Source organism: Trichoderma evansii (genome assembly GCF_050947405.1).
Source record: "Trichoderma evansii strain SZMC 28006 chromosome Unknown GGI43scaffold_19, whole genome shotgun sequence".
In the NCBI taxonomy this organism is placed as follows: domain Eukaryota; kingdom Fungi; phylum Ascomycota; class Sordariomycetes; order Hypocreales; family Hypocreaceae; genus Trichoderma; species Trichoderma evansii.
Genome location: NW_028145187.1, coordinates 23,626 through 44,227, shown reverse-complemented (window position 1 = coordinate 44,227; position 20,602 = coordinate 23,626). Strand labels below are relative to the sequence as shown.

The 20,602-nt window shown below is 48.5% G+C and overlaps 9 protein-coding genes across 9 annotated transcripts; 5 read left to right on the top strand and 4 right to left on the bottom strand.

The window, feature by feature from the left end:
- Positions 1–707: 707 nt before the first annotated feature.
- GGI43DRAFT_424602 (glutamate dehydrogenase (NAD(+))) lies at positions 708–3,985 on the top strand (the record flags this gene model as incomplete). The annotated part of the gene is made up of 2 exons (XM_083208394.1): positions 708–3,841; positions 3,907–3,985. The coding sequence occupies 2 exons, from the start codon at positions 708–710 to the stop codon at positions 3,983–3,985; spliced, it is 3,213 nt and encodes a 1,070-aa protein (XP_083057769.1).
- A 1,518-nt stretch (positions 3,986–5,503) lies between these two features.
- On the bottom strand, positions 5,504–6,045 carry GGI43DRAFT_411983 (uncharacterized protein). Its single transcript, XM_083206791.1, has 2 exons — positions 5,745–6,045; positions 5,504–5,578 (listed from the first exon to the last, which is right to left on the bottom strand). The coding sequence occupies exon 1, from the start codon at positions 6,010–6,012 to the stop codon at positions 5,782–5,784; it is 231 nt and encodes a 76-aa protein (XP_083057768.1). The 5' UTR covers positions 6,013–6,045; the 3' UTR covers positions 5,504–5,578; positions 5,745–5,781.
- GGI43DRAFT_424601 (SH3 domain-containing protein) lies at positions 6,018–9,946 on the top strand (the record flags this gene model as incomplete). The annotated part of the gene is made up of 6 exons (XM_083208393.1): positions 6,018–6,045; positions 6,891–7,556; positions 7,620–8,045; positions 8,115–8,188; positions 8,244–9,821; positions 9,884–9,946. The coding sequence occupies 6 exons, from the start codon at positions 6,018–6,020 to the stop codon at positions 9,944–9,946; spliced, it is 2,835 nt and encodes a 944-aa protein (XP_083057767.1).
- A 208-nt stretch (positions 9,947–10,154) lies between these two features.
- Positions 10,155–10,749, top strand: GGI43DRAFT_129556 (uncharacterized protein). The gene has a single exon (XM_083199151.1). It carries the CDS (start codon positions 10,362–10,364, stop codon positions 10,704–10,706), a length of 345 nt encoding a protein of 114 aa, XP_083057766.1. The 5' UTR covers positions 10,155–10,361; the 3' UTR covers positions 10,707–10,749.
- A 947-nt stretch (positions 10,750–11,696) lies between these two features.
- On the bottom strand, positions 11,697–12,877 carry GGI43DRAFT_129577 (peptidase S8/S53 domain-containing protein). The gene is made up of 3 exons (XM_083199152.1): positions 12,712–12,877; positions 12,136–12,653; positions 11,697–12,062 (listed from the first exon to the last, which is right to left on the bottom strand). Exons 2-3 carry the CDS (start codon positions 12,490–12,492, stop codon positions 11,817–11,819), a joined length of 603 nt encoding a protein of 200 aa, XP_083057765.1. The 5' UTR covers positions 12,493–12,653; positions 12,712–12,877; the 3' UTR covers positions 11,697–11,816.
- Positions 12,878–12,971: 94 nt separating this feature from the next.
- GGI43DRAFT_386290 (uncharacterized protein) lies at positions 12,972–13,978 on the bottom strand (the record flags this gene model as incomplete). Its single annotated transcript, XM_083203771.1, has 2 exons — positions 12,972–13,220; positions 13,322–13,978. 2 exons carry the CDS (start codon positions 13,976–13,978, stop codon positions 12,972–12,974), a joined length of 906 nt encoding a protein of 301 aa, XP_083057764.1.
- Positions 13,979–15,352: 1,374 nt separating this feature from the next.
- Positions 15,353–16,188, top strand: GGI43DRAFT_411974 (uncharacterized protein). The gene has a single exon (XM_083206790.1). The coding sequence runs from the start codon at positions 15,516–15,518 to the stop codon at positions 16,068–16,070; it is 555 nt and encodes a 184-aa protein (XP_083057763.1). The 5' UTR covers positions 15,353–15,515; the 3' UTR covers positions 16,071–16,188.
- Positions 16,189–16,545: 357 nt separating this feature from the next.
- On the top strand, positions 16,546–18,393 carry GGI43DRAFT_386288 (WD40 repeat domain-containing protein; the record flags this gene model as incomplete). The annotated part of the gene is made up of 2 exons (XM_083203770.1): positions 16,546–17,380; positions 18,125–18,393. The coding sequence occupies 2 exons, from the start codon at positions 16,546–16,548 to the stop codon at positions 18,391–18,393; spliced, it is 1,104 nt and encodes a 367-aa protein (XP_083057762.1).
- Positions 18,394–19,538: 1,145 nt separating this feature from the next.
- Positions 19,539–20,335, bottom strand: GGI43DRAFT_386287 (60S ribosomal protein eL32; the record flags this gene model as incomplete). Its single annotated transcript, XM_083203769.1, has 4 exons — positions 19,539–19,647; positions 19,714–19,835; positions 19,904–20,028; positions 20,296–20,335. 4 exons carry the CDS (start codon positions 20,333–20,335, stop codon positions 19,539–19,541), a joined length of 396 nt encoding a protein of 131 aa, XP_083057761.1.
- Between the last annotated feature and the right edge of the window lie 267 nt (positions 20,336–20,602).

Here is a 20,602-nt window from a genome sequence, read left to right as displayed (position 1 = left end):
ATTAGGTACGTGGTAATGACGAGCCTTCCGATTGGGCTGTTAGTGGCTGTTTTTCGTTTGCTGTGCCCCTCGTCACCCTCCGCCGCTCCCGTCGAATCAATACCGCAGATTAGGTTGCAGAAAACCGCCCAAGGGGCATCAGGATAATGCCTGGGCTTTGGCCTGCGGCGGTGAGCACGAATCGTGTTTTACATCGAACTGTGGCCATTGCCCCAAGGTTGGGCGAGCGATCGCATTCCTTGCCCCTGGCAACTGCGATATCTCGCGGTAGCAACACCACGAGTGTGGCGCTGCCATCTGACGTCTCCTTGCGTCTCTGGCGTGTCTTACCTGGAGCTTGATAGCTACCCTTGCGCCTGAATCGTTTGTGTCATTTGATTCATGCGCCGGGTTGCCTATCATTTGTCAATCCAATGCAAAAATCCTTATCTTTTGACGCTTTAGCTTGTGATAGTCGTGGCTTGGAAGTATATATACGATATACGTCTTAGCAACGACTTTCCTTGCAAACCAGCGTTCTCTCGTTTTTCCCGTTTTCATACTACTTTTCATTTCTCCCAATCTTTGTGTATTCACTATTCTTTGTTTAATATCTTTTTTACGATTTTCGATTTAATAACTTCACAATGGCTTTGGCACTCCAAACTAACTTTTCTCATCTGGACAGCTTCCCTGAATACAAGGACCCTTTAGACCTATTATCCACAATGTCTTCCGCAGCTCCCCCCAGACCCAAGGCTTTGGCCCAGATTCAGACTTCTGAATCAGAGTCAAGTCGTGGCCCTTCACCTCAGCCTACCCACGTCAGCGTTCCCCTCGTTCCTCACAGCTTGAGGAATGGACACCGAGTTCTGCGCTCTGCCACAGTCGGCTACGTCGCCCCTCAGTTCGAGGGCAAGACGGAGCAGATCAAGTCTGTCAAGGCCATCATCCAGCAGGGTGGCTGGCTCCCCGATGCCTCAATCGACGAGCAGATTGAGTGGTTCTACGAGAAGCTGGGCATTGATGATGTCTACTTCCACATCGAGACCCCCGAAGTCATTGCCAACCAGATCACCTCTCTCTACGCCGCCAAGGTTGCTGCCCACTCAAGAGAGGACAAGCAGGAGGAGATCCGCCTGGACATGGAGGCCCATGACCACGCCATCTACATCGACACGAGCGAGCCTGGCAAGGCCCACGTTGCCGGCCCTAGGTACGAGTCTCGTCTCGAGTCCAAGTACTTGGATCACCAGGGCAAGAGCAAGTACCGTGTTGAGACTTTCCGATCCCCTGCCGCTATTGGCGCCAGCCCGAGCTCCAAGGCCACTCTCCGCTGCTACTTTGTGTACCAGTGCCACTTCAAGCAGAGCCCCGAGTCTACCGACCCCAAGGAGACCAGAATCGAGGTCATCTCTGATGTTGGTTTCTGGCAAAAGGCCACCGCCAACACCAAGCAGATCTACCAGGAGATCATTGAGCTAGCCGTCAACCGAGCTGGCCCCGTCATTGAGGTCTTCGACATTGAGGGCTCCGCCGAGAGGCGTCTGGTTGTTGCTTTCCGCAGCCGCACTGCCCGTGGCATCTTCTCAACCCTTAGTGACCTGTACCACTACTATGGCGTCACCTCCTCGCGAAAGTATGTGGAGCAGTTCTCCAACGGCATCACTGTCATGTCCGTCTACCTCCGCCCCGCCGCCAACCTGGACGGCTACTTCCCCTCAATCGATGCCTCCATCCACCAAATCACCAAGGAAATCTCCCTGCTTTACTGCTTGCCCCAGAACAAGTTCCACCACCTCTTTGCTACTGGTGAGCTGAGCCTGCAGGAGTCCGTCTACGCCCACAGTGCCTGGGTGTTTGTTCAGCACTTCTTGAACCGTCTCGGTCCCGAGTACGCTTCTCTCTCTGAGATCCTGGACCCCAAGCAGAACGCTCACGCGGCTCTGCTGTCCAAGCTCAAGCGACGTCTTCGTACCGAGACCTTCACCCCCGACTACATTGTCGAGATCATCCAGACCTACCCCGAGCTGATCCGCCTGCTCTATGCCGCCTTCGCCAACGTGCACTTCCCTGCGCCTCTGCAGCAGGAGAACGGCGCTGTCCTGGCTACACCCGCCGTCGAGGTCATGTCTGATGACAAGCTCCGCGACAAGATCTCCAAGACTGTCGCCAACGAGCACGACGAGATGGTCATGACTGCTTTCCGCGTGTTCAACAACGCCATCCTGAAGACCAACTACTTTACCCCCACCAAGGTCGCTCTGAGCTTCCGCTTGGACCCCTCTTTCCTGCCAGAGGCTGAGTACCCCAAGCCCCTGTACGGTATGTTCTTGGTCATTGGTGCCGAGTCTCGTGGTTTCCACCTTCGTTTCCGAGACATTTCTCGTGGTGGTATCCGTATCGTCAAGTCCCGCAGCAAGGAGGCCTATGGCATCAACGCCCGTAACCTCTTTGACGAGAACTACGGTCTTGCCAGCACCCAGCAGCGCAAGAACAAGGACATTCCCGAGGGTGGATCCAAGGGTGTCATTCTCCTGGACCCCAAGCAGCAGGACAAGGCCACCGAGGCGTTTGAGAAGTACATTGATAGTATCCTCGATCTTCTCCTCCCCGCCGAGACCCCTGGAATCAAGAATCCCATCGTCGATCTCTATGGAAAGGAGGAGATCTTGTTCATGGGTCCCGATGAGAACACCGCCGACCTGGTCAACTGGGCTACCGAGCACGCCAAGGCTCGTGGCGCTCCTTGGTGGAAGTCTTTCTTCACCGGCAAGTCCCCCAAGCTCGGTGGTATCCCTCACGACAAGTATGGCATGACCACCTTGTCTGTGCGCGAGTATGTCAAGGGCATCTACCGCAAGCTCGAGCTCGACCCCTCTCAGGTCCGAAAGATGCAGACCGGTGGTCCCGACGGCGACTTGGGCAGCAACGAAATCCTTCTCAGCAACGAGAAGTACACTGCTGTCGTCGACGGCTCTGGTGTGCTGGCGGACCCCAACGGTCTGGACAAGGACGAGCTTATCCGCCTGGCCAAGAAGCGTGCTATGATTATCGAGTACGACTTGTCCAAGCTGTCCAAGGACGGATACCGCGTCCTCTGCGACGAGAACAACGTCACTCTGCCCAGCGGAGAGGTCGTCAACAACGGCACATCTTTCCGCAACACATACCACCTGCGCGAGACCGATATGACGGACAGCTTTGTGCCCTGTGGTGGCCGACCCGAGTCCATTGACCTCATCTCTGTCAACCGCCTCATCAAGGACGGCAAGAGCATCATCCCCTACATTGTCGAGGGTGCCAACCTGTTCATCACCCAGGATGCTAAGCTGCGCCTGGAATCTGCTGGCTGCATTCTCTACAAGGATGCCTCTGCCAACAAGGGAGGTGTCACTTCATCTTCCCTGGAGGTCCTGGCCTCTCTGTCCTTTGACACTGACGGCTTCATCGAGCACATGTGCGTCGATGCCAAGACCGGAAAGGCACCCCAGTTCTACAACGACTACGTCCGAGAGGTTCAGACCAAGATCCAGGAGAATGCCCGACTCGAGTTTGAGGCCATCTGGCGCGAGCACGAGCAGACCGGCATTCCCCGATCTGTTCTATCTGACAAGCTGTCTGTGGCCATTACCGACCTCGACGAGAAGCTGCAGCACTCTGACCTGTGGGAGAACCAGAGCATCCGCAAGGGTGTTTTGAAGAACGCCCTCCCCAAGCTGCTGCTGGAGAAGATTGGCCTCGACACCATCATCTCCCGCGTGCCCGATAACTACCTGCGTGCCATCTTTGGCAGCTACCTGGCCAGCCGATTCGTCTACGAGTTTGGTAGCCAGCCCAGCCAGTTTGCCTTCTTTGATTTGTAAGTTTCTTTACCCTACTTTTGGATTACATTTGATGAATAGCTGCTAACATTTTACTTAATAGCATGACCAAGAAGTTGGCTGAGATGGCTGCTCAGGACAACCCTACTGAGCAGGTTCGACGCATGTCTATCCAGCACTAGAGGGAGAGTGGAGGAGATTTTGCATTAATTTGCATTAATTAATATCTTGCTTTTTTTGCTTTCGAGCGTGTTTTATTTGCAGTATTTTATATGATGCATGGAATAGAGGACAACTAAAAAAAAGTCACTCAGTTGGAGGAAAATGAAAAAAAGGTTAAATGGCTTTCAAGCACTACCTTATCAACAAGGTAGTTGCTGCATAAGAAATAGATTTATGGGATTATTGATAAGGTTCTTATGGGAATAAAGAACTGAATAAAAAAAAAGGATGATTTGTTCGATTAACTACATGATCTGTCTTGTCTTGTGAGCTATGATGTCTTTACACTAATGACGCAAATGAACTTATTAATATCTCTTTGCTTCTGAAAATAGAATGAGGTAAGATGTTAGTGTGTATTACTGTATTATCTAATACGAGGAAGCGAAAAAAGGCCACGAATAGAGAGATCGTGTGAGAGAAGCGCGATTGCCCACACACTTGGACAAAAAATGCAGGCCCGGAATGATCATGTTTCGGATCCAGGGGTAGAAGAACCAGTGAGATTGCGTGAAGGGTGCGTGGGGTTGTTTCAGATTTAGGTACCTTGGCCTGTATTTTTTTTCTAAACCTGGGTTGAGGTGGGATTCGCTAGGAGAGTCCGTCTGTTTATGCGGGTATGAGATGGGATTGAATGGATTGGGGTGTTTATGCTGTGTCATGCTGGATTATGCGATGTCAGTGAAGAAGATGGTGATGGAGATTTAAGTACAGCAGGTAGAGGGAGCGAGGGATACATGGAGCTGCAGCGGGTGGATATTAGAGGTGGGAAGATATGTGGGTAATGTGCCTGGGCTTAACCTCTACTGTGACTACAAGCATGTAGGAACCCGGCGAGTGCATCTCAGCTGCATCTGCACCTGCATGGAGTGTACATGGTGCATGAGATGCTGGAAAGAATTGGGGAGTTGTTAGCGAGGGTTTGAAGAAGATCTTGGGGATGAGTATTTTTCAACTTGCGTGATATCAATACTGCTTTATATACGGTGTACTTGTGTCAATAAATAAGAAATTGTTTAGAAGAAAAAGAGGGGTAGGCATCTATTGGAGAAGCTGGGCTAAGGAGGAATGTTTTGGTGTTGACATGATATTATGTGTGCGTGCGTGCGTGCGGGTGGGTAGACGTGCGTCGGTAGAAACATTTTGGCGCGCTTGTCTTAGCACCAGAGGTACCTGCGGAGGGATCGTAGGATTCTATCGTGGGAGAGGCCGTGAATGAGCTGCATCTGCTGATTCTCGTGCACTCTGCGTTTTACAGTTGGATGATGCTAGAAAATATTACTTTCTGGATCTATTATGATAGTACATGGTGTAAGAAGTGTAAAAAGGGAAGCGACAGGAAAAGACCAGCCGTGGCCACGTCTTCGTATCTGGCGCATGTCTCACTTGTTCATCTCTTGTCGTCACTCTCAATCACCTGTTTCTGGACCCCATCGCCGACCGAAGCTCCGTCAAACCTTTTTCTACTTGCTTCTCCCCTCACCTTTCGTCATTTGATTTCTCTCAGTTTTATGCAGTGTCAAGTGTCATCAGCTCATTCGCATTGCTTTGCTCTATTTCTTACTGCGCCTTGCTGCACGCGCCACAACACAGCACAGCACAGCACAGCACAGCACTGCACAGTCAGCCAACAAAAGACGCGATCTGATTATTCCTGCAAATAGAAACAAGCACACAGACAACAAGCAGCAAAAAGAGACTAAGCTTGGAGTGACGAACGTGTTCCCACAAAGTAGCGAAACAAAAGCAAAGCCAATTACTTAGTGACGTGGAGATCGCCAGTTAGCCGGAAAACCCGCTTAGGCCAGCGAGAGGGATTTTTAAAAAAAGAATTCACAAAAATTATTAGAAAGAAAAAAACCTGTGGCTCCTCTCCTCCTGGATCGATCGATCTCGCGCGAAGCTGTGCGGGAGCATACATGATAATAAAGAGAAACAATAGCCGAGATTGAGCTGAGTCCGGTTCAGCTGACGGGCTGCAACTCATTCGCAATGACGAGGCCGTCCATCATCAGAGCGGGTGCGTATTACTATTACAAAGAGCTGCTGCTGTTGCTGTTGTTCCGATTCATTGCTACGTTTGATGGGGCATTGGCCTCGCTTCTCCATCTTTTATTTTGCCTCTTCCCTCTGGTGTCCTGTTCTCATGCAAATAACAAACCAAACAAGCGATCGCCAGCCCTGCCCCTGTATTTCTCATGCCTTCATGCTGCCCTCCCTCCATATCGAATCACCACCACGGCTGCATCGAGTTTTCTGGTTGGTGCCCTCCCACCTCCCACCTCCTCCACCTTTATTCCACCCCCTGCTAGACTTGGGCCCTGGCCCGGGACTTGTGCCTGTCACTGGCTCCAGAAAAAAAAGGGACGGGAATAGCACCAGAGCGCGCCACCCCCGTTTCGCTGTGATTAGCCTTGCATAGCATTGCACGTTGCGATAGCAAGAGACGAGAGCGAGACGACAGACGACCAGAAGAGAGTGCCTAAAACTCGACCAGGGGTATCTTCTGCCATACTGTACAGCGCCTCGTCTGCGTTCTGGGAGCTTTCTGATCTTGCATCTGCCAAAGCTAGCTCTCTACGCTGCTGCTGTTGCTGCATCTGCTTGTGCACATCTAGCCATTTTCTCTTCTCCCTTACTTCCCCTTCGCTTCTCTCGCTCGTTCGATCGCGCTCCCTGCGCTCTTTCTTTTCAGACTTTTTGCAACGTTCCGACCCTCACTCGCTCTCTCTTTGACGCTCCTTCTTTTTTCTCAATTCCCATCGCCATTTCCTATTCTAATTCCGAGTCCGCGACGCGAGACACGTGAGCATTGATTGCTCGAGACTGACGAGCATCTCCTCCTTTTTCCGATTCGACCTACAGACACCATCGATCTTCAAGACCACCACGCTCCCTCGGCTCAGGACCAATCCGCCCACCGAGATCGACGCCCAACCGCCCGCGCTCCGCATCAGGCCGAGACCCTTCGCGACGTCGCCCACAAGACCGCCCAGGAGCAATCGCGCAGTCCCCGGGCTGCCTATTCCCCCCAATACAACGACTTGCCAGACACAGACACAGACACAGACACCGACACAGACACAGACACCGCCAACATGGACGTCTACCAGCAGCACCAGCACCAGCAGGACCCGCTGGCCGTGGCCCAGAACGGCGGCATGGCTGACGACGACGACATCGAGGACGATGGCGACCTGGATGACGACATGATGGATCGCATCTCGAGCTCCCCCTCAATCGAAGATGGTGCGTGCAGCAACTCCGTTACCGTCACTCCCGTGGCCTGGCCGCGGCGAGTGTCTTCCCTGACCTCCATCCCTCGGATCCCCTGGGCATCACTGCACCTGCACCCAAACACTCCATCTCCTCCAATTCCTAGCACAAGAGACACAGATTTCCTGCAGCAGATTCGAATTGGGCATCATCATCTTCTTTCGGGTGAGTATGCCAAGTGTGACGACGAATACGACGACGATGACGGCAACGAGAACCACGGCGATAATGGCGGCTGCGATATTGACGAGACGGGTGAACAAGGCTTGAAAACTACAGGATAGGATCCTGTGGTGGACGAGAATGGTGACTGGGTAGTATCACAAGCTTTAGCTCATCAGACAATCGGCGCTATCGAAGATGAGGGGACGTATGGTTATGCTATAGCATATGATTGTGGCTGTGGCTGTGGCTGTATCCATCAAGACGCCTTCGTATACGAGACCGAAGCCGACATCGAAGAGGCCGATACATCGCTCACGATACCATACAACAAATCCTTTGAAGAAGATGATGATTCTGATTTCTCCCTCCCCAACGACCCACGCTTCATTGACTATGGTTGGGCGGCAGAGTGCTTACATGAACCAGAGGACATCGATTTCGATTTCGTCTACGCCCTTCACACCTTTGTAGCCACCGTCGAGGGCCAAGCGAATGCGACCAAGGGTGACACCATGGTTCTGCTCGACGACAGCAACAGCTACTGGTGGCTGGTAAGAGTGGTCAAAGATAGTAGCATTGGTATGTTGACCTTTTTTTGCCGAAATTTCTCAGCTTTATTCAGCATTTGGCTAATATATCAATATGCAGGCTACTTGCCAGCCGAGCACATTGAGACGCCTACCGAAAGATTAGCGCGACTTAACAAACACAGGAATATTGATGTGTGTATAATTCTCACAAATAGGAAGATATGTTTTTGTTACTAATGTTCAATAGCTTTCCTCAGCCATGTTGACCGATACACAAGCCGATGGGAAACCAAAGACTGGCTTCTCAATCGGCATGAAAAAGAAAGCCACTGTCGTCTTTGCAGAGCCCACCTACTTCAACTACAACCCTGATTACTCTTCAGATGAGGAAGATCTCGATGAGTTGCTAGAGGGAACTGGAGAGAAAAAGGCGGCGCTATCAGAAGACGATGACGCCGCTGACGATACTGCCAAGGTGGAACCACTCAAAACCAAGTCCAAGGCCGCTAAGCAACCTGAGCCAACCAAGGATGAATCATCAGACGATGAAGATCGGGGCAGCCTCGAAATTACAGAGAAGAACGGCCCCAGCATATCTCGTAACGGTAACATCAGGAACACCGACTCTTTCTTCAAGGACGATACAGCCGAGACCAAAAAGATTACCCTTACGCCGAACCTGTTACGGGACGACGCTCCTCCTCGAGAGTCGTCTGATTCTATCGGATCCAAGTCTCGCACAAGCTTAGATAGGCTCGAAAAGGAGCTCATGTCCGACAAGGACAGGAAAAAGAGCAAGGACAAGGACAAGGACAAGAAATCCGGCGGTCTCCGAGGCTTCTTCTCTAGAAAAGACAAGAAGAGGTCGCCCAACGACGATGGGCCGGATGGCGAGCCCCGCGAGAGCGAGGAGCGCCAGTCTGAGGATCACTCGTCTCCAGAAAAGGTCAGGCAGCCGACCAAGCTGCACAAGCCTCAAGCCCGGGCCGAGCCCTCCATCAACGAAAAGCCTCAGAATTCCACCGTGGAACTTGCCTCTTATCTGGCCGAAAGCCGCATCAACGATGTTTCCAATGTTCCCCCACCCTCGATGCGCATCGTCAACCCCGAGACAAACGAGACACACGAGGTTCCATCGCATCAGCCCCCTCGTGGTCGCCCATCTTTGGAGCAGCCAATGTCCCCTACTGCACGCCGTGGCGAGGTAGTTCCCAGCCCGAGAGCTGCTGCCGCGCCGCGATCCCCATATGCCCATTTGGATCTATCCGATTCGGACGATTCAGACGACGGCGAAGCCATCTTGGATCAGATGCCCAGGCCAAAGTCATCAACCACACCTGTGGCCGCCAAAGCTGTCCAAGAGGAGGACGAGGACGAAGAGCCTATTATTCCTGGCTCTTTCCCCGAGGGCCAAACTCCATCTACTGGTGACAAAACTCCCGCTTCTCAGCAACAGACTCCAGCCGAGCCTAGAGCCCGCTCGCCTTCAGAGGCATCTCCCGAGTCACCAATCGCTCCATCAGACCCCCCTGCTCTTATGGTTGATACTTCATCTCCAGAGGATCGATCGCCCACTGTTTCGCCCTCTCCTGAGCTTACTCAGTCTGCTGAGGGTAGATCCAAGAGCAGCTCCTCTTCTACTGGCAGCAAAGAGCAGACTTGGGACGATATGAAGCTGCGTGCATTCTTTGACGAGCCCGAGCATATTCGCGACCTCTTGGTTGTGGTGTACGACAAGACCGGTGTGGTGCCCGCAGGTAGCGACCATCCCGTCGTGGGTAGTCTCTTCCGGGAGCAGAATGCCAAGTTGGCAGAAATAACAACTGTAAGTGTTTATCTATATATTCTTGTACCACAGCTGCCACAGATTGCTGACCTCTGTCCTAGCAACTTGATAACATGCTTGGGGACTGGCTGGCAAGAAAGCAGCGCACTCGTAGCTCCCACTGAGTCCGTGGTTATTCGAAACAGCCTTTCCTACGATTTTTTACATAATGTTTGTTAAGAGAGCCTCTTGGGGTTCCAAAGATTTTTTTTCTCTATATCCGCACGTTGATTGCCGTTTTTGAAAGAAAATTTCAGCTGCTGGATTCACGCTCATCCCATCACGCAGCGCATGGCTTGTCGTTTTTCATTTACATGAAACTTTTGTCGTCTTTTATTGCCGGAACAAGTCAACCATTTTGGGCGTTGCGGAAATCCAGTGGGGAGAACAAAAAAAAAAGTTTTTCTTTTTCGAGCATGACGAACGAGTTGAATGCGATGACGCATATCAGATGCTTCTTCTTGTTCTTGTTACCCAACTCTTGTTCTCTTTTCTTCGTATAAGCTCGAAGCTGAGGCCTCCTCTTTCATTTGTCATGTCATGTTCATGATGAGATATATACATCACTCTTGCCCCACAGTTTGTGGTTGGCAAAGGCACTGCAGAGGCGTGGTTGCTTTTTTTCGGGAGATTTGGAAGGGACGGAATAGGTTTTATTCGCTTTTACTTTTTTTTTGTGCTTTGCCTGGTCAGGTATTCCACTTTTATGTCTTCTTTTTTATCCCCCGATTTCTATTCCCCCCCTTTTCCAGCCGTATGGATTGGCTGCTGAAGTCATTGACATTTTTGTCTGCTTTCCTTAGTTTTCCTCTTCTTCTCTTTTTTTGGTTTGATGGAGTAAGATGGAGATGGAGATGGAGATGGAGTATAAACCGACATATTTGATGTACTAGACCCTGGTGGTTTACTTTTCTTCTTTTCAATTGTTCGGTGTCCTTTTTATGGAGATATATTCCACAAAGGAAGATTTTTTATTTTCCCCTCTCTTCCTTTTTAACCCCTCCTTCGTCTGTATGTTTCTTAGTGCTGTGTGGTTGGTGAAGTTGAAAGGATAAACGATAAAGAGAGAATAAATCGAGGAGGAAGGGGAGGAGGGTGTGTGTGTGTGTGTGAAGGGTTGATGAGATACCCATTTTAGCTTTTTTTTACTATTTAAAGAGATGATGTTGCGATTGCAATTTTTCTTGTTTTGTATATTGTTTCCTCTGGCCCCTGTTTTTATTTGTGGGAGAGGGGTGAATGATGAGAAGATATTGAGAGGTGATGATTCTTTCTTGGTGAAATGAGTGGAGTGAGTGAAGTGACGTGAAGTGCATTTTTATATACGGTAAACTTGTGTGTTGAAGTGATAAGTAAGGTGTTTGAAATGGGTTCTTGGGTAGTGCTCTGTGGTAAATTGTGCTTAAATGTAATGTGCAATGAGCAACTCGGCATATAATGACCCAACTGGAGATTGAATCTCCTGCATATAGCTGGCGATTATCTTTTCAGTATTGCGAGAGATCACGATCTATGTCGGCGCAACTAACAGGCATTTCTATTTTTCTTCATGGAGAAGAGATCATCCCAGTTTGCTTGGCCCTTCGCCATAGACTATCCTATCTCTTTGAAGGTCCGAAGGTACCACGCAGGCCGTGCTCCTATTTAATAGCTGTACCGTTGCTCTCTCTTTGTAAAATACTCTTCTATAATATCTCCCGCAAAGATGTTCGTCCACCCCTTGAGTTTTTTGTCAACGCCAGCAAATTTCTCTAGCAAAATATATTTGTCGTTGTTCTCCGCCATGTCCTTAAAATGCGCCTTTATAATTTTGGACCTGCCGTTTTCGCTATATTCCTTCGACGGTCCTCTGTTGGCAAGCCGATCACACGACAGCGTCAGGGAGCCCAACCCGGCGGCAATGGCTGTGGCGACGGAGCTTCCCGAGATACGGTCGTCGGATTCTAGGAATGGCACGACGCCCGCTGCCACATCGATGCCTTGAATGGTGTAGTCCTAGCCGTCCTTCATGTTTCTGGTTGGTGCTCCGAATTCATCGCAGGCCATTATTCTGATGGTATCGCGGAAGCTAGCTGGATAGGCGGTGGATATGTTTGCTCCCTCGTCATGGGTGCTGCAGATTAAGACGATGCCTGAATCTATTGCCTTTGTACACGCTTTTTGTAAGGCGTCGGTTTTGTCCAGAATGGCGAAGTTCATGGAGATGATGTCAACGTTTTGATCTATGGCCCACTGAATTGCCTTGACAACTGGGTTATTGAATAGCTCCTCAAAAGATCAGGAAATGGAGCAGAGAGCGACGAGTAGGATTTACCTTTGTAACTCTTTCTGGGCTGATGCCGTATCTCCCCTCTGTAACTTTTGCCACGTAGAGGTCGCACCACGGGTCAATGGCGCATATTAAATTCGCCATTTGAGTTCCGTGAGGATTGGAAGCAAATAGCCATGAGCTTAATCGAGAGTTGTCATCTACAAAAGAGCAGCCGTCCTTGATTCGAGACCACAGGTTTTTATTGTTCTTTGACTCCTTTTGCTTTTGTGATTTGGAGCTGTTGCTATTGTCATGGTTTAAATCTTGGTCTTTTTGTGTTGCATACTCTGTTGGGTGGGTGGTGCCGTCTGACGAATCATCAAAGTGCCATTCGTCAGATGGAAGATCCCAAAAGACCATCGGTCTTTGCAGAAATACTGAGAATACCGTTGTCGATGAGGGCTACTCTTGTCGGGCGGAAGTTCAAATGGCCATCTTCCTCTGTGCCGTCAGTGAGGCTATGTACATAGCTGTGATAGCTTCCGATGAACTTGGACAGCTTAGGAACGGCCCTGTCAGATCTATAGTTGATAAATTAGTAATTCATAATCTGCCCATTTTCATGTAGAATGCACCTACATTTCTTCCAAGTCTGCCAGTCGCTTAACTGTTGGGTTCCAAGCCCCAACCGTTATGTCAAAATCGAGAAGTTCGTCTTCTCCACTTTTATCTTCTTTCCTTCTTCGGTTTACATCGTCACGTAGATCTCTAAATTTGTTTTGAAGGAACTTCGTCGTGACTTGTCGGAATTCTTTCGACATTAGTTCCTTCAGAATATACGTTAGTGCCTTTGTGCCAAGCCCGTGAATCATATTGCCCAAACCTGTATGACATGAATTTCACTCTGCCTCGGCCATCTTCTCTCTCTCCCAAGCCTGCTTGCCAGCGGATGGCATTGGTACTTCAATTTGATAGTCAGGCCCCCATTTCACATTCAACCTCGAGTTGACAACAGGGTCTACCAGTTTTCCCAGGTTGTTGACGTCAATGCATTTCTTGATATCCTTGCCCTCATAATTGTAGATTATGTTTTTCCAAGAGGTCACCAAGAACGGCTTAGTTTTGTCCGGTTTCAAGCCAAATAACTTCTTTGTTTTGTTTGCAAAGTCCTCCATGGTACCCACGCGTGCGTTAATGTAAAATTTAACCAAATATGGTTCTGTAGTTGTCGTGACAAGAGAACCGCAACCCAGAATTCTTGGCTGACACCTGCATTCTCGATATTATTATGCTCGAGTGACCAGGTAACGCCGTTACGATTCTGAGTGATGCGGCTGATCTGTGCATTGGCTTTTCCTTGATCGAAAGCCATTTGAGTCCAGGAGACGGTGCCCTCTCGGCTCCAGCCGCCAGACACGTCAACGCCGGAATAGCCGAGCTTGACGCTTCCTTCTTTCTTGTCAGACTTTGTGTGCTGGGCCTGTGACGCATTCCATCTTTCGGTCTTATGGAAAGGGGCCCAGGCTAGCACTGTTGGCTTGTTTTCACCTCCTGCGTTAGGGTCTTCAAATGCAAGTGAAACCTCTGCTCGAGCAAACTTCCTTTTACGATCATTCGAGGCGAGCACAATTTTGAGAACCACTAGCGTCATCTCTTGGCCATGCACATCGTCCTCACCATTAATAGTTGTCTTTTCCCATCCGTCTACCCAAAGTAGCCGTTCTACTGTTATGGCATATCCCGACTTTTGGTGGGCATAGACTGCGCTGCCGCCCTCTTTGGTCTCGTAAGACTTGAGAGAACCTGATTCAATGCTTTGCCGATCATTTTCGATATGATAGAGATCCAAAGTAAGTGGCTCTGACTGGCCAATGTCGTCCAAGCTCGTATAGTCTTCTGGGTCCATGCTGTATGGGAATGTGTGTTGGCTTCGGATGATGAGTTTGCTTTTTTAGGGTGAACAAACGTTGGCTACTTCATATAGAAGCAGGGCCACGTATCTATTCTGCCTGGGTACGCACAAGCTCACCCTGGTGCGACCAACGCAACCTTACACAAAAAGGGCACCAGTTAGAGCCTGCCACGCCAAGCTTGTGTAACAAGCTAGTTTATACAATATACAGTACTGCTTCTAAGTGCTACCATGTTTGGATGATTCTAGATACCCATATGGGAAGGCTCTGACTACATGTTCTGGCTAATTTATCGTAAAATGCACGTCTAAGGGCGGAGCTGATGTAATATTTTGTACAAGATACTTCGCCTTCCTTCTGATGAATGTCAACCCATACTGTCGACCATCACGCTCTTCTCCAGCCATTCAAATTATCCATCTTGCTTGGTCATAAGCTTGTATTCTGCGGCATTAGCTACATCTCGCTAGTATTATCATTATTGCATATTGAGAGTCGAATGTTGATAGATATTATCACACACTTGCGATGGAGAACAAGCGCCCTACGCCCCCCACGGTCTCTTCGTCCAATCTTCGATGCCGATACATAATAATATGGAAAATAAAACCAAGAGCCAGACTTGGCGCCTCGATTTCACCTAACAAAGGCATTAACATACGCGAGAGACAATCTCCGAACCCCACCTGGAACAGCCAACACAATGAAGCTGGCGGTGATCCGACCACACGCGATGCTGAACAATCACAAATAGCACCTCCTGCTTCCAATGCCGAAGGCATTTATTCCATAAATACATCTAATACTATCCCTAAAGAAACAGTCAAACCTGAAGACGAATCGCACGAAACTCAAACTGAGCCTGGGTCTGAAATGACGGCACCGAAGACAGATTTGGCGAAATCTTCTGAGCTGCCAGCGGTCAATCTCTGGGACGAAGCATATGGCGATCTCAAATCCCAGGAGCCGGACCAGCTAAAGATATACGAAAAGACTGTCATTCTCTGGCTAGAAGCAAACTCCATAGAGTATGCTCCGCATCAGCCTTTGACAGACTTACCGCTGGAAGACGGCCTTCCTGTAGAACCCCTACACTGGAGGAAATGGCTATGCTTACAGGTGCGTGAGAACTATGCTTTCCCGTGAACCGTACATATCCGGAAGCTAATGTCACCATGTGATATTTAGTTCCTTGAAGATGATAGCTTGAGATCATCAGAAGTCGTTTCGGGTATCAGCCATGTTTTATCCCAATTTCCATGGTACAATTCCCTCCCCAGGCTTCTTGATAGGACCGGCGAAGGAAACTCACGGAAACGATTGCTCAGAGAGCAAATATGCAAACTCTACAAAGCCATTCTGTTGTACCTAATTCGCGTTATTTGCTCTCAACAAAAAGGGCTTTCTGATGTCGCTCTTGCTACAGCCAGTCAAGGGCAAACTTTTTATGATATCGACTTAAGCGTGACTGATATTTTGAATGCTGAGAAGACATTGGAAGATTTCCTTGGAGAAAATATCAAGGGCCAAATGGGACAATCTATCGATTCTTGCGATGATCGAAGAGATGTTGCTACTACAGGGCTGAGAAGCGACCAAGTGGTTAATAACGAAACAAAAGTGAAAATGTTGTTGGATAATCTCTCCGCAGTTGACCGAAAACAACACCATCGAGGTCTAAGCAGTGAGAAGGGGAAAACCTTGATACCGCTATACGAACAGCTCTACCAATGGATATCCTCATTACCTGAATACAGGACATTTGAGGTGAATGAAGATCGCATCCTATGGATTATTGGTACTCTAGGAACGGGCAAGTTGATCTGTATGTCAGCCATCATGTGGGGAATCTCTCGAAAAGAACATAAGAATTTTCATCCATTGCTCTTATCGTTTTCGCGGGATGGTAACGGACAACAGAAGCCAGAAAATGCTATATCCGCGATTAAGAGTCTCATTCACGCAATACTGAAAAGCCAGAGCTCCTTAGTCGACATCATAGCCAACGAATTTGCATCCATAGGCAGAAAGCATCTCTCCTACGCGAATGAATTTTATGCTCTCTCTCTCTCTAATTTTCAATAAAATGGTGCAAGACGAAAGATTTAAGCCTACTCTGATTCTTATTGATAGCGTTGATGAGATTCAAGGAGATGGCACAGATTTCGGTCACTTCTTAAAGCTAATGAGGACTACCATGAGCATCTCACATAATATCAAATGGCTAGTATCAGCTGATGCCCTACCGGTATCGGATACAATAGGCATAGGTCTACGAATAAGCCTCGATAATGGCTACCCAGAGAATCTATCAATATTCAACGATTATTATATCCCTTCCAAAGTCGAAGAGCTCACACACTATGGAAATTACCACAGGGATTTACGCTATCAGATAATGAAATTGTTGCAAGATTCATCGCCCGGGAAATTCTTCTAGGCAGACGTAGCATGCGAGATTATCAAGAGGGCAGATTCATGGCATGCTTGGAATATCCTCAAAGAATTGCTGAACTATCGAAAATCTTCTAAATCACAGGCTAGCCCGTATTCTTTCATGATGGACAACATCAAAAAGCTACCTTTTGGAGATGACCACCATTGCTTGAAAATATTTGGAGCAATGGCCAAAATCTATCAGCCTATCAAACTCACGGAGCTCAGAGCGCTCGTAAATCTGCCACCAGAGATAGATATCGAAAGATTAATCAAAAAGCAAACTGTTAAAATCTGGGATGTGGAGAGCACCAATGGATTGCAACTACTCTCACTTCAGCACGCTGACTGGGTACAGTCTGCCGTCTTCTCGCGAGATGGTAAGTCTGTGGCATCGGGATCCGATGACAAAACAGTGCGCGTGTGGGACATCCATCAGATACTGGATGGGAGCAATGCTGAAATGGCCGATAACAGCGTGGAATGCAGTCATATACTCCGGGGCTTTGATCATTGGATAGCGTCGATTGTATTCTCTGAAGATGGGAGATACGTCGCGGCCGGTGGTGTTTACGGCAGAGTTCTTTACTGGGATCTCACGCCGCAAGAGTCCGCAAATTCTCCCCAACCAATGAAAGTTCTCATGCAAAGAAGACAGGGTAGTGAAATACTCTCATTAGTCTTCAATTCTGATGCAAGTAGCCTCATTGCTTGCTCGTCCGACCAAATCTGGATCTGGGACACTGCATCAAGTCAGTGCGTCACGGCGAAATGCAACGTTTTACTTCACACTTTGCGGCTCAATCCCGCATACCCTGAGTATGTGGTGACTGTGGCAGGTCCAATCCTCATTAAAGATATTGAAGAGTCTGACGAGTTGTGTATAACGCCTACGAAATGGTGTCCGTACAGTTTCACCAATTTCGATAAGGATTCTGTAGGGAGTATCACTTGGCAGGGTAAGCAGATTATATTTTTGCCAAATGAGTATCGTGGAAGGGTCAGACAGGCTCGGGATCATAGAGTCGTTATTGGCTGTGAATCTGGTCGGCTGCTATTCTTTAAATTCAAGGAAGACGCGAGTTTCGGTGATTTATCGTAGATAGTTTTGTGGTAGCTCTCTTCATAACATTACTATATTGATGGCTTTTAATCTCCTATATTATAAACTAAGCAGTTACGCATTCTGATTTAGCCCTTAAAACTGGCCATTTCTCTGATCTTGCATTTGGTAGATTTGATAATACGGTCAAAATCTGTTGAGCCGATGCATTTGAAGAAGAACGAGTCTGTGCACGAGAATTTAACGTTATATCGTGAACCAACATAGATACTTTTTTTTAATAAAATAAAATAGGTTTACACAATAGCTTGACTATATAAAATATAAGCCGGGCATCATTTAGCAGAAAGGGGCGGCATGGGCACAAAGGTGCTTTCAAAGTTGTAATCGTTGGCATTCGCGCCTCGATCGAAACACTGGATAGCCCTCATATAGTCCAGCGGGCCCTCAACACTTCTGTCCAGTGTATGCCTGGCCTTGGGGGCATATTGGCCCATCGCCAGCCAGATATTACCCTTGTTATCTTGAAGGCCCTGAATCCACTGCTCCTGCGTGGCCCTTGTGTCATCCTCCTTGGGCATCAAATACCGAGACCTCGCGCCGACCGAGATCTGTAGACATTAGGCTAACAGTCCTGCAGTCTCTGCCGCCATGCGACCAGAGCTTGATGGAGCCCGTTCCTTTCTTCCAGTAGGTGTTTTTGCCGGTGTCGAGCTGGACGCGGAAGAAGTCGCTGGTGTTGGTGGGTGCCAGGCCGACGATAGAATCCTTGTTTTTGGTGCCGATGGAGAGTTCAGAGCCGTCGGCGAGGCGGATCTTGTACTATTTGCCGTTGATGATGGGATCGCCCATGGTGTCAAGGATGGATGTCCCCTGGATGATTTTCTGGGGAGAGGAGAGTTGGGTTAGAACGAGCGAGCGGTTGATTTTATATGTATGTAGATGGACGGCATCGTGATTATTGGATACGGGAAACAAGACATTGCTACTTGCACTGGACTCTTTTCGGGAGAAGGGATGAAATTGAATAGATGAAGTTTTGCTATAAAAGATTTGCTGTATTTTTTATGTCGTATATATAGCCTTTGTGGTATATATTGGTGCACACAAGACTTGGTGTTGTTCGTGTGTAAGTGAGTGAATCTCTTCAGAAACAAGTGGTGGGATATACATGAACGGTATTTTATAGAAATAGAGAACCCTCGTCTCTCTGCTACTTTTAGGCAAAATATTATACGCATACAAACAAGCTTGCGGTTGGCCAAATGCATATATACATGCAGACTCAGCCAGCGAGTGAGACTTACACGATCTTCGGCTTAATAGGATTACTCTGCATTACCATCATTTAGTACTAGCACTAGGAGGGGTCTCAAAATCAACCCCAATCCCCGTTGATATCTCCACATGGAAAATGGCTGTCGAATTAGAATGATTCTGATCAGAGCCTTTAATGCTGGCTCGCAAGCCTATTATTACTGCCGAGTATTATCTAAGGGCTCGTGGTGTAGTTCAGATATACTCAGTCTCGCGATAAATGGAGTCAGTTTGTAACTTGTTTTTCATCAACTCAATTGCCTATACGCTCTCGAGTCATAGACCAAAGGACAGGTGCCATCTCAGTTCAATATAGTCACGGCACTCAAGCTTTAGGTATCAAATCGTCATTCGTCAACGGTGCGTCATATTTCCCTAGCAATCGACAATACATGGAAATGCCCGAGGCCGTCTTCTCTCTCCAGCCGTATGCAGCATGCACGCACGCATGGCCAAAAAAGCAAACCGTAGCACCTCTTTCGAAAAAAATAAAGACAGCAGCCCCAAAAGACCGCAGGCGCCCCCTTTCCCTTTCCAGAGATATGATAAACCGATAAACCCGGAGACCTTTAAAAAATTGCGCTTTTGTAAAACTTTGTTCAATTTTTTTTGTTCTCCATTGTTGTGTGTGCTTTAAATGCTTTATTTTTGTTCTATCGTCCCATCCACACACCCGATGATCCGAAGAAAAAACCCGACTTCCTCTCGCAAATCCCCGTACACAAACTTTATTCCATTTAGACCTCGGTGGTGACCTTGGCCTTGGCGTTTGTGACCTTGACGCCAATCTGCTTGGCGCGGGAGATGATGTCGATTCGCTTTCGGGATGAGACGGAGCTGGCGATCCTGTGGGAGATTATTAGTCGGGGAACGTTCTGCATACAAATTCATTATCCTTGAGGGATGACGTACTCGGCAGCGTGGGTTCGGTTGTGCATCAGCAGCAGCTCAAGGTCCTTGACGTTGTTGACAAGGAAAGCCTTGTGGCCGGAGGGAGTCAAGAAACGGGTCTTCTTGTTGGATCCGTAGCCGATCTAAAGGTTCATTCCATATCAGCACTTTATTCTTTGATAGATTTTCTTGAAGGCAGGATTCCACGTACCTTGGGCATGCGGATGGTGCCGCGGAAACGTCTGCGGACACGGCCATCGATACCCTTGGGCTTTCTCCAGCTGGCACCGACACGATCGAACCGGTCACTCTGGTGACGGTTGAAAGAAGTCTTGTCTGCACATCTCCAGTTAATTATGCGTCCAACATGCTCGTTCCAGCATTAAGATTAAGAGAGGTTCGAGTCGGTCGCCTTCTCCAATTTGCCTTGATTCACCCAATTTCCAACTGCGCTTCGAAACTTTTCCTTATCCAAAAATTTTTCATTCGTCGGGTGGGTTGTTTTCGAAGGCAGTCGGAAATTGAGAATTGAGGGCACAAAGAGGAGCGACGACCGTATCTCGGGAGAGGAAAGCTCTTATTCTAATCGGATCAAAGACGTACGCTTCTTGACGATGGGGACGTGCTTCTTGGCGGCGACCATCTTGAATAAAGATTTTTGTTAGATTCGGTGAACGACGGAGGACTCGCGACAGAGATTGGATCGACGGCAAAAACGTACCTTGACGGTTACTCTGGCTGTGGTTAGTTTGTCCGGCGTGATGCTTCACTCGATGCGAAATTTTGGCGGGATGCCACAATTGGAACACTAAGGCAAAGGGTTTAGGGCACGCATCACGTGGAGCCGCTTTTTTCTGCGCTCTTGTTTGGCATGCGCACCAAAATACAGCGACTCCACTAACAGTGCGCT

What these genes read in the sequence shown, in the direction of transcription:
- GGI43DRAFT_411983 (XM_083206791.1), bottom strand. Translation starts at nt 6,012, where the DNA reads ATGAGTTGCAGCCCGTCAGCTGAACCGGACTCAGCTCAATCTCGGCTA.
- GGI43DRAFT_129556 (XM_083199151.1), top strand. Translation starts at nt 10,362, where the DNA reads ATGTTCATGATGAGATATATACATCACTCTTGCCCCACAGTTTGTGGT.
- GGI43DRAFT_129577 (XM_083199152.1), bottom strand. Translation starts at nt 12,492, where the DNA reads ATGGTCTTTTGGGATCTTCCATCTGACGAATGGCACTTTGATGATTCG. An exon ending in GCCCAGAAAGAGTTACAAAG is followed by an intron (nt 12,063 to 12,135) that starts GTAAATCCTACT and finishes CCAGTTGTCAAG; the next exon opens with GCAATTCAGTGGGCCATAGA.
- GGI43DRAFT_411974 (XM_083206790.1), top strand. Translation starts at nt 15,516, where the DNA reads ATGGGACAATCTATCGATTCTTGCGATGATCGAAGAGATGTTGCTACT.